General features: G+C 33.3%; 1 protein-coding gene across 7 annotated transcripts in view; it reads left to right on the forward strand.

The window, feature by feature from the left end:
- Nucleotides 1-18,770, forward strand: part of MRPS35 (mitochondrial ribosomal protein S35) — a 39,720-nt gene extending 20,950 nt beyond the window's left edge. For 5 of the 7 annotated variants that reach the window (XM_081061273.1, XM_081061269.1, XM_081061272.1 and 2 more), the window contains 3 exons: nt 4,054-4,163; nt 5,830-5,899; nt 18,214-18,768. In XM_081061273.1, coding sequence (XP_080917399.1) covers nt 4,054-4,163; nt 5,830-5,899; nt 18,214-18,483 — 450 coding nt within the window. In that variant the 3' untranslated portion in view covers nt 18,484-18,768. Of the gene's footprint in view, nt 1-4,053; nt 4,164-5,829; nt 5,900-18,213 lie in introns of all 7 variants that reach the window. The other 2 variants (XM_081061267.1, XM_081061268.1) reach the window with 2 other exon arrangements.
- The last annotated feature ends 28 nt before the right edge of the window (nt 18,771-18,798 follow it).

Genomic DNA, 18,798 nt, shown 5'->3' on the forward strand with positions numbered 1-18,798 from the left:
GTTTTGTCCACTATAAAATTTTTCTTTCTTCCTTTCCGTACTGTACCCTTAGAAGGAAGTCACTGTGCACAGCCCGCACTTGAAGGGTTGGGAGTTAACGCTCCACCTCGAGGGAGAAATGTTACGTAAATTATTTGGAATTCTTCTACATGGAAGATGTGTCTATTCTCCATTTATTTAGTTAATCATTTGTGTTAGTATGGACTCATGGATATTTACTTTATTCTTTGGGTTATAATCCAGTAGTACATTATTTATTTTGTTGCTCACATTGTTCTGGCTTTGGCCATTGTGAACTCTTTCATTTGGCTCCTCTGTTCCTTTGCCGTGCCCCCTCATTTGTTTTTAAATACTTTATATTTTGGCACCTTACACAATACTTCAGGGTCATCTTATTTATATATTCCCTGTCCTAGTCTTAGCTATTTCTCCAGGATGCCCTGACCAATGTAGTTTTGATTTATATGTCCTTGGAGGATGACTGCATGTCTTTTTGAGGTGCCTTCGAGGACCCTCAAAAAATTAGTTTTTGTACGCCATGTAGTCTGTATTTTAAATCAGAACATTACAGTTATAGTGCAAAAATAGGTTGAAAATCTCTGCAACCATTTTTACATTATATGCTAACAAATAGACTTTAATTTCTAGAATTTTTTTCAGTGATACATCCATGATTGATTTGTAATTTTCTTTTTTTGCCAAATTTTGGTATCAGGATTGTGCCATCTTTATGACATGAATTTATGAAGCTTTCCAGCCTTTTTTTATTCCCTAGAGTAATTTAAATATCATAACATATTTATTTGTTTAGAGATATTGAAAATATTTTAAAATCACAGAAAATAAAACACGTTACTGTATAAATTTTAGAAAGTCTAGGTAAGCAAAGGGAAAAAGAAAAAAAATTCTGTTGTGTTGACATCATTCATTCTACTGAGGTTAATACAAAGTGCTTACGGAGTGATAATACCTGATACACTTTTAAGAACCTAATAAATCTTACTTTTTTTAAATAATAATGATTACTACAACCAACAGTTGTTGAGTTCTGTGCTCTATGATAAAAAAATCTCTGAACTCAGAGTCAAGAAACCAAGATTTTGCCTTACTTTTTATGGACCTTAATTTTCAGTACTAGAATATAGACATTTAAAGTTCCTTCTAGTTTTAAGTTTGCTTATTTCATTTCACAAAAAAATAATCACATTGCTTTATTTGAAGTATGCCACCAGATACCGCTTGCTATATCATGCTATCACGTCTTGTCTTCTTGCCACCATGTGATACCTGCATCGCTCCTTTGTATTTTTTCCTCCTGACTTACGTCTGCCCTTTGGGATTTATTTGACTCTACCCACTGTCTGTCGAGGCTCAGTGGTGGTGTCCTTAATGGTGTCACATAGTTCAAGGACATGATTTAAGCAATATTGTGAAGGTAATCAAATATTATGATATATTATTTAGAGATACTCAAATTTTTAAATTCAGGAAAGACGATACATTCTTTTTCTTGATAGTCGTAAAAGTAGTTCAGAATGAAAAACAACTTAATATTTGGATAGGACTTTAAAAGTGCTTTCTTCTATTTAATTTCATTTATTCCTGACAAAAATCCTGTGACTCCTTTCTGTTTTGTAAATGAGGAAACACAGGAAGATCAATTGATTTGTTTAAGGTTAGTTAGCCAATAAGTAGCAAATCTAATCCAAAAAAATCAAACGCAATTCTTATGTGTAATACCAGAGTTCTTTAACTGCACTATAATTGTAAATGGAGAAAATATTTCACACATTTAGACATTTCTCAATTTATGTAGCTCCTTTAAATATGGGCATTTGAAGATACATAATGACCACATCCTCCTATGATGTGAAATGTCAATATTGTTTTGGGGGTAATGTACAATATTGATTCTTTGAAGTAATGGCAATTTAAAAGTCGAAGTATTCTTCCTTAGACAGTGAATGCCGCTCAACTTCAAAGTCAGATTAGTGAAGGTTAAAGACTTCAGTTTTGCAGTGCCTTTGAGTACTAGCAGATGGCGTGAGTGCACCACACAGCTGTGTCTGAAATTTTTATGAGTTTCTGGCATAAACTCTATATAATTTTTTAACATTAAACTGTTAATGTAAACATGAGTTTTAAAACAGTTTTTGCAATAATGATCAACATTGCTACCTTTTTTTTTTTTTTACTAATTCTTACATAAAAAACTAGAACACAAATTTTTTAAATGGTAAATTTTTAAATTTATTGTTAAAAATCATAATTTCATTGAAGGGAAAATCTCTACATTCTCACTGTTGTAATGTAATTTCTTTTTTCTTTCTGCTGTATGTATGCATGTGTACACATTTTCATAATCATAACGTAGGGGCAGTTTATCATTTTCTTGTAAGTAATTCTTATATTGTTAGCAATCAGGGTTATCATTAAATTGCTTATTTTATCGATCAAGCTGATAACCTGGTTGTTTTTGGTACATATTTTTTCCGGGGGACTGTGGTAATTTATATTTTCATCAACATATGACCATTCTATTGGATTGATATTTAATAGTCAGTGTTCTTAGTACTTATGTTTTTTTATGAGTGCATTTATATTTATTTGTTTTCTATTTTCTGTAATTCAAATAAAAATTCACGATGCTTAAAAAAATATACATCCTCCCTTATTTTCATTTATGTATTCATTCAGCAAATACATGTTGCATGCTTTTTAAATGCTAGGCCATTGCCAGGAATAAGACAGACATCTTTCTTATCCTTAAGAGTTTGTCATCTAGTGGGAAAAATGGAAAAATAAATAAGCTCTTAAGCTATGGTGTCTTGAGGGAAGTGCAGGGATATTAAAGCTAGAGAGAAGAAATGCATGAGGTTTCAAAATCTGACCCTTTTTTTCTTCCTCATACAGTTATGACTCCATGTTCTCCATGGAAAAATAATCTGTGGTTTACATTATTTAAATATATTCTAGTGTCTAGCTTATTTTCCTATGCCAAGCCTATTTATCTCTAGATAATAATACCTTCAGCAGTGCCACAATTCTCTGTAAATAAAAATGTGTTTATTTAGTCCAGCATTCCCAAAATGTGCTTTAAGGAAGACAGATTCCACGAACTGTCTCTTGAAAAGGAGAATCTGAGGTCAAGTAAATTTGGGAATCATTACATAACAACCTTTCATCTTGAAATTTCAGAACGCTCATTAGCATATTACCTCCTCTAAGGAATCCTGCCATAAAGAACCCAGTTTAACTCAACATTTCCTGAATGTTTTCAACAGAAATAGCCTTTTTAAAAGAATATATTCTAAAGAGAACTGACTCTGGGTGGTGAACACATAATGTGATGTCTTATAGAATTGTACACCTGAAACCTATGTAACTTGTACTAACAGTTGTCACCCCAATAAACCTTAAAAAAAAAAAAGGAACGAATTCTGTTCAATAAAAATAAATCACTGTTATTCAAAATATTTTAATTGACAAAAAAGAAAATAATTGTTTCTTCTTATCAGTCTGTGGGACTAGTATTAACATTTTGAGAAATGTTAAGCTGAATTATTTCAAATGTTTTGATCCTTTGATTCTATATTCCAGCCTCCCTGATAGATCTGTAGCTTTAAAAAGAAATGCAATGATAAATGGGCCTCAGGATTTCATGGTAGACATTTCTTAAAGTCCTTATGTTTTATCCATTTATTCCTATATTCCAGCTTTACTAGTACCAATTGAGTTTAATTCTGTTAGTCCTACTCATAAGCACCCTAATTTCATTTATTTAAGAGACATGTCATTGATTCTTTCAGGAAAGATACTAATGCCCAGAATGTTCAGAGAACTCCAAACAGTTCGCTCCCTCTCCCTTTTTTTCCATGAGTAAGATCGGGCTTCATAATGCATGCCAGTTGCTAACTCTGTATAGAAACGAGTTTGAAAAGGTTTTCTTTTGCTCATTTTAATGTTACTTTAAATAACATTACTACTGTTTTTTCATTAAGTGAAGTATATGAAATAATTCTTTTCAAATATTTTTTTTCTTGTGTTTTTAAGGTTAAACTTTCCAGTTTGAATTTAGATGATCATGCAAAGAAGAAACTTATTAAACTTGTAGGAGAGCGATACTGCAAGACCACAGATGTGCTTACCATCAGGACAGATAGGTAAAAAAAGAAAAGTTCAGTAGATGGGTCACAAGTGTTGCTTTATTGTCCTCCAATCCCCTGGCAGTCCTTTTTAGGACATGACATTGAAAATAAGGATAGCCTTTTATATCAACGTATATTAACTTGTTCGGTCAAAGAGGTTGTCTAATTTATATTTTTAATATCCTCACACTAGCCAACTGTTGCTGTGATCTTTATATACATGAAGAAGCTTGCCTTGAGTTAAATTATTGCTGTTATTTTTAACTTTGATTTTAACATATCCATGTATGTAAAATTCAGGGAAGATGTTAGAAGAAAGCCGACGTATGATTTGCTAGTGATTAACGCTTCAACAGGTTTTTACAAAATCAAAGTATATAAAAATTTTATAGTTCTCAATTAAAATTATTGAATATGGAAATTTAATGTATCAAGGTAATTTTATATAAGCAGAATTTCAGTGCTAGCATAGAAGTTCATAAAAGCAGTATTAAAATTATCTTATCTGCATTTTTAATTTAGGTCATTTGAGGTAAAGAAAGGTTATTGGTATGTTTTACTAAATGATTGTTTTATTTCTACAATTATACTTTGGTTGTTTCCAAATTATGTCAAAATATAAAAGACCTTCCTTTGGAGAAAAGCAAGTGGGCAGATATCTTTTCTCCCTCCTTATCACAGTTTCAAAAAATTTGGAGGTGTCAGTATCGGTTAGGCTTTATGTCCTGCTTATTGGTCAGAAGAAGGAGCATGACACATAAGAGGGCAACATTGTGGGCATGGGAAAAGCTTGGGAACCATAATTTCAGATTATTACTGTTTGAGGGGAAAATATATTTGAAAAATATTAGAAATATTATTTTTACTATCTTTAGAAAAATTGAAATAATGTGTTTTTAGTTTGTGCAACTTAAAAAATATCTTTAAAATGTTATTTACAGTTCTCTAAGTATCTGATTATGTTGCTGTTTTTCCTACGTTTACAAGTGTCAGTGTGTGTATGTTTTATGGTAACAACTATTTAGAGTAGAGAACTGTTAAACCTAAGTATAGAATAAACAGACTACAGTTAAAGTCATTTGTTATATGACAGTTTTATTTTATACTTAAAGAAATTGGAAGTAATTGCTTCATTTTCTTATTTTATTAACCTGAAAACTAAACATGCCGTTTCATATATATGGACAAGTTTACCTAACATTAGGTCATTAGTTCTATTAAATACAACAGCAGCAATACATCATTGTATAGTGTAGCTCATTTATAAAAGAATTGACTCTGGGCAAATCAAGGTAAACATTTAGATTAGCATCTATCATTGGTCTGTCTCTACATTTAAAATGAACTCAGCAGATATGATCACAGCATCCAGCAGACTCTTAGCCCGGAGAATGCAAAGAGCAATTTGGATTGGACGCAGTCATATTAAAAATAGCAGAAAGCTATTATCAGATACAAATAACTCCATTAGTTAGAAAGCAAAGAGATTCTACTCTAAATGAAAATTAAAAGTTTTCAATGTCTTTAAGTAGTTCAATATCTTATTCTAAGAACAGAATTTTCCTAAAGCAGACGAAGAATACCTGAATATTAGTTATTCTTTGTATTTAATATTTGTATATTTTGTAAATAACTCTATGTACTGAATTTGTAGAATTTTGACTTGCTCTCTTTTTTGAAGGTGCCCTTTAAAGAGACAGAATTATGATTATGCAATGTATCTGCTAACAGTTTTATACCATGAATCTTGGGTAAGTGACTGTGTGTGAATGTTTGATCATTATGTCAGTTTAATTCAGATGATTGTGTAACCTTCCAAGATAGTACTCAATCACGTGTTTAATGAACCATTAGGTACACTAAGGATGTGTGAAATGTTATAGATAGTTTCTACTGACATTGAAAATAAGGATCTTGAAATAGATTATTCAGCTCACCTTAGGACTGTACAGAGATTACATGACTAAAATGTCTTTAAAATTCAGAGTTTCTGACTTTGGTTGGAAAATTCAGAATTTTTAGCTTTTTTTGTTTATTTGACTTTGGCTGAAAATTGTCAAAGTCATGGAAGAATAACCATCATCTGTATAACTTGAGAATTTATAATTCATCCTGTTATTCAAATAAATTGCAGAACAAAGCTCCAGAATTGTATAGGAAGATATTTTAAATTTCTATTAAAATGTTTAGTTAACACATAGCCTTTCATGTATACATTTCACTGGTACACATTAGAGACAAGTAAAGGCAATTTTTTAAATAGTATTAAAAATAGTCTTGTGTCTGACTGAATTTATTGAGTTTTAGGATAAGCATACATATTTAAAAGGAAGATTTTGCTACGCTTGAGCATCAAATCATCTGATTTTAAAGCTGGTAACTAACATGTTTAGGTAACTCAGAGTTTTAAATATTATTTTTAAAAAATCAGAATAATGTTAGATATGCATACAAACTAAATTTTTTGTAGCTTGCCCAACATAGACATGGGTCTCAGTAGCATTTCATATTAGTAGCATTTGAAGGAATGGAGATCAATGGAGAAAGAGTCACTCTCTTTAGATGTTCAGAGAGCTTCATGTGAAAAAGGGGTGAGGTTTGCTTTTTATGACTTTTGGGGATAAGACAAGGTAGAAGCAATAATGAGATGGACTTCAATTCACTGAGTAAAAAAAACTTTCTAAGAGCCATCTAAAGATGGAATAGCCTACTTTAATAGGTAGAAAAATGGTCCATTGGCTACTGAGTTGGGAATATGTAAAAGGAATGCAACTTAATGGATAGGTAGTTGCATTAGGTAGCCTTTGAAACCTCCTATGACATACGCATTATGTGAATGCATGCAGCCATTCTCTGTACTGCTCACATCATTTCATTGATATTAATAAAACCGTATAGCACAAGTGGAAGATAAAAGAAAATAAAACTTTGTCACAAGGTTAGTAAAGAACAAAAATAGTAGCTAGTGCTTTTCTTGTTTTGAAGTATTGTAATTATCAAAATTTATCCAGATTTTCTAGTTCCTGGCTTTAGGAATAGCATCATGGTAGCAGTTAATATTTCTTTCCTGTCAATTGATTTTATAAATGCTTTCAGCTTAAGGTAATTAAGTTCCCTTTTGAACCAGCAACATGGCTGAATTAGCTACAGCGCTATGGCTGCTGCTTACAATAAAAGCCAGTTTTGAGACTCTTATTTTGCCAACAGCCTGTAAAATGAATGTGCCCCAAAGGAAATGACAGGCATAAATAAATTCAGTGACAGTTGACTTATTGGATTCTTTTTGTGGTTCCATAACATAGAATCCAAACAAGCTTGTATTCTGGATTCACACAAAAAACCTTTGATCTTTTATGCTAATTACTTTGATGCCAGAGTAAGTAACCACATGCTTCTGTTCTAAACAGATATAATTCAAGAATTCTTATATTAAATTTGGCTCTTGATTCTTTCTAAACAAGTACCATCGGTGAAGAAGCTTTAACGGCAGATGAGCCGTGAAATTTTGCTGAGCTGGTGGAACAGAATTTTTATTGAATTGAAATTATGTTTTTGCTTCACCAGCATGAAATTCATATTTGAAATTGATGTTACTCCCGATGTTTAATCAAATATTTAGAGAGCCCCTTTTGAAACCGTCCTTTATTTTTTACACTAGTTTCAGAGCCTTTAATAGGTAAAAGCTAAGCTTTCCTTAACTTGTTAGCTTTCCAACCTTTCAATGGAGTGTTGAGAGGAAAGTAGTAGTTTTATTTAGCACACAGTACTGAAACTGTGCTCAGTATAAGGAAGTTACTGTTGTGTGCTCCTCAAAACAGTTTTATCAAAGTAGACTTCAAAAAACAGACTTCACCAAGCAGAGACTTCAGGCATAGAGGCTTGGTAATGCCTCAAAGAATGATTATTGCAGTGCTAGGAAGATAATAAGAGACAGATATACATTAGAGCATTTATCCTTTAGTAGTTCAAAATGCAAAGAGACTTGTAGAAATTTGTTTTAATATTCCAGTACTATCCATTGTTAGCATAGGAGTGAATTAAGTTTTAACTTTTGGAACCATACAGACCTGTATTTGAGTCCCATTTCTTGTTATTTGTGTAGGCTTGGCTAGCCATTTAACCTCTGAGGCCTAGTCTTCGGATGGATCAAGGAGAATTTAAATGAAATGTCTGGCAAATAGTGGGCTCTCAGTACACGGTGGCTGTTAATGTTGTTAATACTTAAATAAAGAAAGATTAATCTTAGAAGTTTAAATTCATTTATATTTATTTCCAATTTCTGTATACAGTTTGCATTTAATCAGACAGAGACTAACCAGGTAGTCAGATCGGTGCCCTGTTGTACTTAAATTTTTAGAACATGTGTCCTACTCATATTCTGACATAACTGATGATAGCAAAACTTCCTAAATTTTAACTGTTGCATGTTGTTCTTTAAACCTTCCACAGGAGATTTGGTTAGGAAATGATTAGATGAAACATTTTGCAGTGACTTGCACAAAAGATAGACTAAAACACAGACCCTGGAGGAAAGAGAAAAACACTCGCTTTAGAAAACACAGAGATCTGAAATCAAAGTCCAAGTGTTCTTGGATGATTTTGATATTTAAGTACTAATGGTTGCTTTTCTAAATTTTAAGTTTTGGCTGTCTTATTTGGAGTTTATGGTAGTCTTATTGCTAGTCAAAAATATATCTAGCTTTATAATGAAATGGTTCTGGAAAAGTCATATAACAATCTTCTAAGTTGGATAATTTTACACTCACTAAACGGATTCATTTTTAAAGGGGACCTTGTTGCAAGTATTTCTGATTTAAAAAAATGAAGAATCCTATTGCAGAGCCATAATCACTATTTAATCTATTTTGTTTATGGTTTCGTTATGATTGTGTGTGCTCACATACACATACGTTACCAGGTTATATTAGAGAACGCTTGAACAATGTTTGTTATTTTGTTTAATCTTTCTCGCATTCAACAATGATTTTGTTTTTATGTACAAGGTACAGTGATAAGTATTGGTAGGACTATCAAAATAAATGAGCTGTGGCCTTTAGGTACCTTTATTTCTGAAAGGAATTGATATTTATAATATACGAAGAATCCAAAGTTATACACAGATTTTTGACTGCAGCGGGTGGAGAGTGTCAGTGTCCCTGACCCCTTGAACATTGTTCAAGGTTTCGCTATGTAGTAGAGGTAGGAACATAGTGCTGTGAGAGGCACAGGCAAGGATTCATTCTCCCTGGAAGCTTCGCAGAAGTGGTGACTGGTTTTGGAAGATGAGTAGGAGTATGCAGTGAGAGACGTGGGTGAAGGAATCCCTAGGCCTTGTGAGTTCACAGAAGAGGCAGAATTTGGTGTGGCCAGTGGATAAGACTAACAGGGTAGAGGTAAGAGATGAGCCTGGAAAAATTACATCTGACCCAGATTGTGAGCAGGTTGTATGGCTTATTTACAGAATGTAAATTTGTATCCAGAGGGCAACATTGGGTTGATGTAGTATTTTATTAATTATTTGAAAAGGCACCCTTTTCACTGTTTTAGTGTTTATGAAAGAGTAAACCATCCTTATGGCAAATATCAAGTGTGCCTTCATTAAAATGAAATTTTTATTGGTTGATGGGCAAATGTTTACTGGTTGCCTGTTATTTGCTAGGTGTGGTTGGATATGGAGGTTAACACATAAGGAGAAAAACATCATCTCTTCCATTGAGGAACTCTAATTGGTTTAGTAATGGATATTACAAAAGTGTTGTAAAGGTTGTATAATTTGCTATTTGCTTTTTTATTCTTCTCTATGGATATATTTCTTATATATTCTTCAGGGCTTTAATTGATACCTGCTTTCAGCCCCTTTTTTTAAATTGACATATAATTGACATATAATATTAATTTCAGATGTGTAACATAATGATCGCATATATGTATATATTGCGAAATGATCACAATACATCAAGTTAACATCCATCACTACACATAGTTACAATTTTTTTTCTTGTGAAGAAAACTTTTAAGATACACACTCTTAGCAACTTTCAAATATATAATACAATATTATTGAGTGTAGTCACCATGCTGTACATTACATCCCCATGGCTTATTTATTTCATAACTGGAAGTTTGTATGTTTTGACCATCTTCACCCATTTTGCCCACCCCTTTCCCCCAATCTTTGGCAACCACCATTCTGTTCTCTGTTTCTATGCATTCAGGTTTTGGGGTTTGTTGTTGTTGTTGTTTAGATTCCACATGTAAGTGAGATCATACAGTATTTGTCTTTAATATTTCACTTAGCATAATGCTCTCAAGGTCAATCCATGTTGTTGCAAATGGCAGGATTTCTTTGTATGGCTGAATAATATTCCATTACATGCACCCATTGATGCATACTTGGATTTTTCTATGTCTTGGCTATTGTAAATAATGCAGTAATGAATGTGGGGGTGCAGATGCATTTTTGAGCTAGTGTTTTCGTCCTTCAGAAAAATACCCAGAAGTAGAATTGCTGGGTCATATGGTAGTTCTATTTTTAATTTTTGGAGGAGCCTCCTTACTATTTACATAGTGGCTGCACCAATTTATATTCCTACCAAACAGTGCACAAGTGTTCTCTTTTCTCTACACCCTCACCAACACTTGTTATTTCTTGTCTTTTTGATAATAGTCATTCTGAGAGGTTAAGGTGATATCTCATTGGAGTTTTTATTTGCATTTCTCTGATGATTAGTGATGTTGAGCACCTTTTCAGGTACCTGTATGGCCCTCTGTGTAGGTTTGATCAGATTTTCTGCCCATTTTTCAGCTGGGTTTGTTTTCTTGCTATTGAATTGTATGAGTTTTTTCTATGTTTTGGATATATTTGAGTCTCTTATTCTTTGTGTAGCTCCTACTTTGCATAGATAGCAAGTTACACTGTTTTATATTCTATACTGGTCACTAGGGCACTGACTACAGACAGTTTGTCTTATTGGTCCATGTTCCGTGGTCTGTTTTTCATGAATGTTTTTGTTGTTTCATGTATATTTTGTCTAGCTAATTGTAAGGCCCTCATTAGCATGCATCTGAATTTTATTGTATTTTGTTCTTCAGAATATCTTGGTCAGTGCTTGGTAAGAACACTAAAAGTTAATAACAGCTATTGAAACATTATCTATTCTTTTGGATACCCATAAATAGACTTTTGAAATAGGTTTTCAACTTCATAAGTAAATTGGCAAAGTAACAAAATCATTTTTCAGTAATACAAAATATAGCATCCTTGTTAGGCATTAGCAATAATTAGCTTACTGGTATATATTATTAATGATCTATTAATAAAATTATTAATTATGCTCAATTTTTAAGAAATACCTTTACTAATGTTATTAACCAATGTCACCCCAAGAAATTTAATGAAAAAAAAAATACCTTAGGAATAGTTGGAGATACTTGATTTTCATGAATGTATGATTTGGATTATGTGTAGATCAGGTTTGTTTTTGAGTATATATTTTTTCAAATATTTAAATGAAAATATTCCAGTTCTACATGATTTTGTAAGGTCTTTACAAGTGTTTACTTCTACGAGTTTGTTTCATGATGCTAATTTATTTTTGTCAATGTTAATAGAATTTGTATTCTAGAAAAATATTGTCTACTCCTAGCAAGATGCTCTTTAACGTGAAATGTTTTTATGCATAAAATTGCATGTAAACTAATTATGCATTAAAACTAATATTACAGTGTTTACTAAAGAAACGAGTAGCAGCCAAGAGTGCTTACATGCAGCCTTTTACTTGATTACAGACAAATGGCACATCTGGCCTTGTTTTCAAAGTGGATCTGTGGTGTTGCTCTGAGAGTCAACTGTGCCTCTGTTTCTGACTTTTTTTTTTACCTCTGTGCTGCTTCAAATTACCACCTTGGATAAATGTATTAACAAAAGGAAAACAAAATGGTGCGAGTGGGGAAAGAGTTGTTCCATTTTTTTTTTAAAGTGCTTTAAAATAGTATGTCTGTTTTGTTTAACACAAAAGCTTTTAGTATGGCCACCCATTTTAAATCCGTGCTAACCTTGAAGATCAGGAATCAATAAAATTTATGTTAGTCTCTTCATTATCTTTGAGAAATTAACACTTAGAGGAAAGATCAAGTACTTTGCCCATTTAACAAAGTTTATTAGTGGGAAACCTCAGGCCTAAACTACAACTTCAAAGTTTTATATTCTTTCTTTTCCGTGGTATAGCAATATTTAGTGTTGTTCAACTTTGACTTCTATTATAAAATATTATGAAATAAAAGAGATGAAATCAAACCTGAACTTTAGCTGCTCGTTTGCTATCTTTTCAAACTTAACAATTGACTAATTGAACATCTATTTCCATAACCTGTTTAGAGCTAGGGTTGCGTCAGACTCACCTGGCTAACTTTTTTTAAACTACAGATGCTTAGACTATATGGAATAAAACGTGAGACCCAGGCATTTTGTATTTTAATGGCTACAGATGGTTCTGCTCTGATTTATTAGCAACCCCAATGTTTGAGTGTCGCTAATAAAGAAATTGGTTAGAAGGTTGATATCTCTTTCAAGACAGTTTTTGTATATGTATCTAGTATCAGAGCTGAGGGTGCAGGATGGGAATTCGAATGAGAGGCCAAGAAAATGGAGGGATTTGTCTATCATACACAGATTTTTTTGAGTTGATGTGGTAGGCAGTTGGCAGCTGTTTTAGATTTTTGAGTGTGGTGATATTCCAATGAAGGTGACACTTCTCATGTCTCTTTCCTGTCATGCAAGACTTTGTTTTTCTTCTGATACGCAAGAGCCTACTGTGTACTCAGAGGCCTTTCAGAAAAGTTTGTGTTCTTCCCCACCCAGCGGCTGAAGTTGTGAATCTGAGCGTTGTACTCTTCTTCCCTCCCCGTCTCCCGATACCTAAGTCACCAGGTCTTTTCAGTTTTAGCCTTTAAATATCTGTTACAACTATTTTCTCTTTATCCCTACTGCTGCTACGCTCATATTGGCCTTCGCCATCCTTTTCCTGAAAAACTGTAATAGCCTTATTGATTTTCCAGTCCCATCCATCTTCCGTATTACCATGATAGTAATTGTTCTAAAAAAGTCTGTTGTGTCATAAAATCCTTCTGTGGTTCCCTGTTACCTAGGATGAAGTCTTAACTCCTTAGCCTGTCTGTTCACGGCCTTTTGCTATCTCATTACTAGGTACTCAGGAGATGTAAGTTATATATCCTATAGCTCAGCCACAGTGAACATGTGTTCTTCATAACTTTGCATATGCTGTTCTCTTTGCTTATAATCCTTTTTTCCAAGTATCAGACTTGCAAATTCATATGAATCCTTTAGTACATCTCAAATGTCTTAGATGTCTCCTGCCCATCCTTTTATCCTCCTCCATCTTTTAGTTAACATTTCTTTTATTACTTTTGTGGTTATTATCTATATACATGTCTTTCTAACTCCATTAGACTGTGAAACCACTGAGGACAAGGATTGTACATTTTATTCATTTTCATATTCCCAGCATCTAGTACAATGTCTGGCATATCAGCACTCAGTACATTTTTTTTTTAAATGTTCTGAATTGAATTGAATTCCTTAACACGTTGAGTTAAAAATTTACATGTGACATCTGAAAAAACTGGCAATAACTTTTTATCCATTATGGATATTTACCTCTTTCTATTTTTTATGATTTTCAAATAACTTCGTTTTTTTTTTAATGGTTAAACTGTTTTCCCTCATATAGCACAATGCCTTACTTGTAATCATGAGAAGTGGAATATTACTGTGATCCATGTCCTAGGCAAAAGGAGTTGCAGATAAGATGGTAGAAGGTGACAATTGGTATGTTTAGTGGGACAGATATTTCTTTGCCTTCTGTTACATGAGAATACACTGACCATTGCATGAATTAGCTATTATATGTTTTTCTTTGTATTGAATGTATGTTTTCAAGGGGAAAAATGATGATAGGTTAAAATTAAATTACTCTCTTGTTCTTTTCATATTCTTTTTACCATGTCTTGATGGTCCTTGGGACATGTTGTTCTCCAACTAACAAGTAGTGCGATTTGGGGCACATTATTTGGTTGCTCTGGGCTTCAGTTTCCTGGTCTGTAAAACGGATGGTAATAGTACTGCCTCAGAGGTTTGCTGTGAAAGTTAAATGAGTTAATATTTGACTCATTTAAATATTCTGTAAGCATTCTGATAGCTGTTCAGACTCCTCCCATGCCACTGTCCTCACCTTGGCCTTCATTCAGTTTCCCGAGTGTACTAAGCCCTTTGCTTCCACCAGGCCGTTTCCTCTATGGGGATCACAGCCTTCATCTGACTGGCTTCTACTCAACTCCGATTCTTCTACTAGACTAGCGGTCCCAGCACAGTAGCTGTGCAGTAAATAGTGAGTGAGTGAGTGAGTGAGTGAATGAGTGACTAAATAATTGAGCTAACTTTGGGAAAGGCATTTGGATCATGTGGAATGGAAAGTTGCTTCCTCTAAGGTTCTAATCAGAGTAAATTCTCTCACTAGGCAGGGGAGAAAAGTGAAACTATTTGTGTATTATATACAACCTTATAAATTAAATGATGAAATTATATTTAATATTTGAAGTATTAAAATAGGCATCTACAAATTATCTTGGCCCAAATGATGATCAGTGTGAGCTTACAATGGTATTTTTAATCCCCCCCTGTATTTGAATATGCTAATGTTTACACTTTAAAATTAATACATTCTAACTATACTTCAAAAACAGAAACTTAAACAACTGCCCTCTTTCAATCCTTGGTGTTTTTCTAGAACCTAAAATTTTGACAGTGAATTATAAGTTTGGGTGCAAAATTGCAAATAAAAATTAATCATAGCAATGTTTTTAAAAATAGATTTAGAAGGACCTGCAACCAGTGTCACCAGTATTGGTTGGTTATCTTTGGGTAGTAGAATTATAGATGATTTTCTTTTTTAGTAATTTCCATCTTTTCTGTGGAAGATGTATATGGAACTGCAGTCTGCTGATACTGTATCAAATTCAGTCCTGGATAATTATCTGTTTAGTATTAACCCCTCTTTTTAGAAGCAATGAACTTTTTGCTTAAAGACATTGAAGTTAAGAAAAATGTGTTTTGTGTTTTTTTTTAAAGGAATCTTACAAAGAGGCCTTTTAAAGTCACATAAATGTAAAACTCGTATTTCAAAATTGTTATTTTTAAGTATAACATCTTGGAAAGATACTGCTTATTTACAAATAATACTGAGCTATTTTAATTAAAATTTCTAACAGAATGTGTTACGTTTCTAGAAATGTCTGTTATATGTTTTAGTCCAAATCAATTACATTTAACTATTTCCTAAATTTTGTCCTTGCCCTCTTTTTGACTCATTCTGTACATACTCCCAGGTGATGTAAATTTTTGTGTATATGCCGACAACGCTAAACTTTCTATCCTAAGTCTCTCTCCTGACCACCCTGTATTAATTGAGAATGTCTTGCTGTGAGTCATAGAAACGCACTCAAGCTGCTTAAGCAGAAAAGATACACGGGATCGACAAGACCTTGGAAACTGGCAAAAATAGAAACAAGATGATATGAGGGCTGACTTTTATTCCTTGGGCTCTGTAACTCTATAGGTGACTGCCTAATTATTTTCTCTCTGAAGACTGATTTCCTCTCCTCCTTTACTTTATATGGCAGAAAGTGTGACCTTCACTATTTAAGAATTTACAGGACTAGTTACCCCAGGGTGGAGGAAAGGAACAAAGGAACAAAACTGACAGCTAAACTAAATTTGATTGTCTTTTTGGATTCAAACTCTAAGGGAGAGATTATACTGTCATTGTCCAGTAACTGTAGCCAGATGAGCAGGATGACACCAGGGAAACAGAACTGTCAGGGGCCAATAATCTGCACACAGGAATTGCTAGTTGATAGATTGAGTGAATGAATGAATGAATGAATGAATGAATGCATGAACGAACTGACCTAGGTCAAGCTCTTGTGAATCAAAATACCACAATGATGTGGTTATGATTTTTAAAATAGTCTTTATTTTTAAGGAAAATTACTAATATATTATGGATAAAATGGTAAAGTCTGAGATTTCCTTCAAAATAATCCAATGAGGGCATGGTGAGGGAGCCCTGGGTAGAAGCATATATGGAACAAGATTTGACAGGAGTTGATTGTTGAAAACTGGGTAATGGGAACATGAGAATTTGCAGTGCTATTCTTTTTACTTTTGTATATGTTTGAAATTTTCTATAATAGACTTTTTAGTCACAAAAACATATCAATAGTTAATAGCCTCAAATAAAATGATTAGTTTATAAATTCAATTAATTTTGTTCCAGTATCAGTATTGTCACATTTAAATAATGAGTTATTTTTTGTTTAAGCCACATTTTTTGTTTTATTTATAGTTTATAGTTTATTATAGTTATTATTATTATAGTTTATTATTATAGTTTATTTATAGTTTATTTCACCTGAAGTAGAATTTCAATAAATATGTAATATGAACAAACAAATATACCGTTTTTCTAAAATACTTGAATGTGAAAACATTTGTTTTTAACTAGGGTACCTAGAGACAACCGGCTTCTCCTAGTACTGCCTGCCTAGCACATAGTGGGTTCTCAGTAAAGGTATTTTGAAAGGGTGCCCCATAGCAATCACAAACTGAAAGGGAGCTTTGTCTGTTCAGCTATTTTCTTGCAATTTATTTGTTTAAGAAATCATGGTTTTATGTTTGTTTTTGCTGTAGGCTTTCCCACCATTTGAATTTTACTTGATTGTATTATCATAGTATAATTTTTTAAATTGATAGTTGGATCTTGAGGCTTAATAAAATTCTAATGTATTTAAAGCAAATTCTAAATCAAATAATAATGTATTTGATTTACGGAGTGCTGCTGTAGACCTCCTTGGAGGTGTTACAAAATGTATGGTATATGCAATACATTAACTTTTGTTTTTAATTATAGCCCCATAGGTTCCTGATGTTCTGTTTATTTTTATTTTTTTTATTGGGGAACGGGAACAGGACTATATTGGGGAACAGTGTGTACTTCCAGGACTTTTTGCTAGTCAAGTTGTTGTCCTTTCAGTCTTAGTTGTGGAGGGTGCAGCGCACCTTCAAGGCCAGTCACCGTTGTGAGTTCCAGGGGGTGCAGCCCACCAGCCCTTGCAGGAGTCAAGGAATCGAACTGGCAACCTTGTGGTTGAGAGCCCGTGCTCCAACCAACTGAGCCATCCAGGAGCTCAGCAACAGCTCAGCTCAAGGTGCTGTGTTCAATCTTAGTTGTCTTAGTTGCAGGGGGTGGAGCCCACCATTCCTTGCAGGACTTGAGGAGTTGAACCAGCAACCTTATGGTTGAGAGCCCACTGGCCCATGTGGGAATCGAACCAGCAGCCTTCGGCATTAGGAACACAGAGTTCCAACCACCTGAACCACCGGGCCGGCCTGCCTTAACTTTCTACAGTACAAAAAAATTCTGAAATCTGAAACAGTCCCAGCTGGCTCTGACTGTCTATTTAACTTCTGTAATATTTTGTTTTCTTATCTATCGGGACGTTACCATCTAACCCAGTAGATTTTAATCAGAATTGTATGAAATAATATATGTAAGCATTTAAGGTACCTAGTACTGTATATAATAAGGATTCAATTTATTGGCATTGTTACTATCATTATTTTGGAATTTATATTCAGCAGAGTTTGGATCCTAAAGATAGACTATGTTGAAAAGTGAGTTCTGTTTCACTTGGCTGAAGCCCAACGCTACAGTGTACCTGTATAGGATTAGTAAGAATGTAGTTCACCCTTTCTCAGAATGTAGTTACTTTCCCTTGCCAGTGACTATTTAGAACAGTAGTAATTTTCTCCTGGAAACGTATGTTATCCCTTAGCGCAGGATTTCCTAACCTTTTTCATGTCATCGAAAAATTCTGTAAGAAATTCTTTACTGAGATAAATGAAGGAGAAGGTTGCTTGTGGCTGCTCTTGCTACTCTAGGCTCACCAGGCCACTTGAGAATTCAGAACTCACTTTTTTTCCTTTCAGAAAACTGAAGAATGGGAAAAAAATAAGACTGAAGAAGACATGGAAGAGTATATATGGAAAAATAGCTCCTCAGAAAAAAATATCCTGGAAACACTTCTCAAAATTAAAGCTGCAGACAAAAATATGGAAGTAAATAAAGAAGAGCTCCTTGGTACTAAAGAAGTGGAAGATTACAAAAAGTCTGTTGTTAGTCTTAAAAGTGAGGGGGACAATGAAAATACCCTTTCTCAATACAAAGAATCAGTGAAGAGACTATTAAATCTGACATGAATTATGTAGAAAAATCTGCTTGATTTATTGATTTTATGATCTATATGTAGTTGTTACCTAATTTGATATAAAGTTGAAAATGTTAAAAAAAAACATTGTTTTACTTCAGAGTTAAAATTCCTTTCGTACTAATGCACAATGGCAATGATTATTCACAAATTTCTTATTGTACCCTGGGGCAGTTAGACTGATCAGATCTCTGATTTCTTCTGGTTCTAAAGTGTTTTGATTTTATTTCTGTCATAACTTTAGTATTTACATATAATACATTATATATATATCATCATATATATATATATATATTTGTAGTTATTA

The sequence above is a fragment of the Rhinolophus hipposideros genome, assembly GCF_964194185.1.
Source record: "Rhinolophus hipposideros genome assembly, chromosome: 9".
Lineage (NCBI taxonomy): Eukaryota > Metazoa > Chordata > Mammalia > Chiroptera > Rhinolophidae > Rhinolophus > Rhinolophus hipposideros.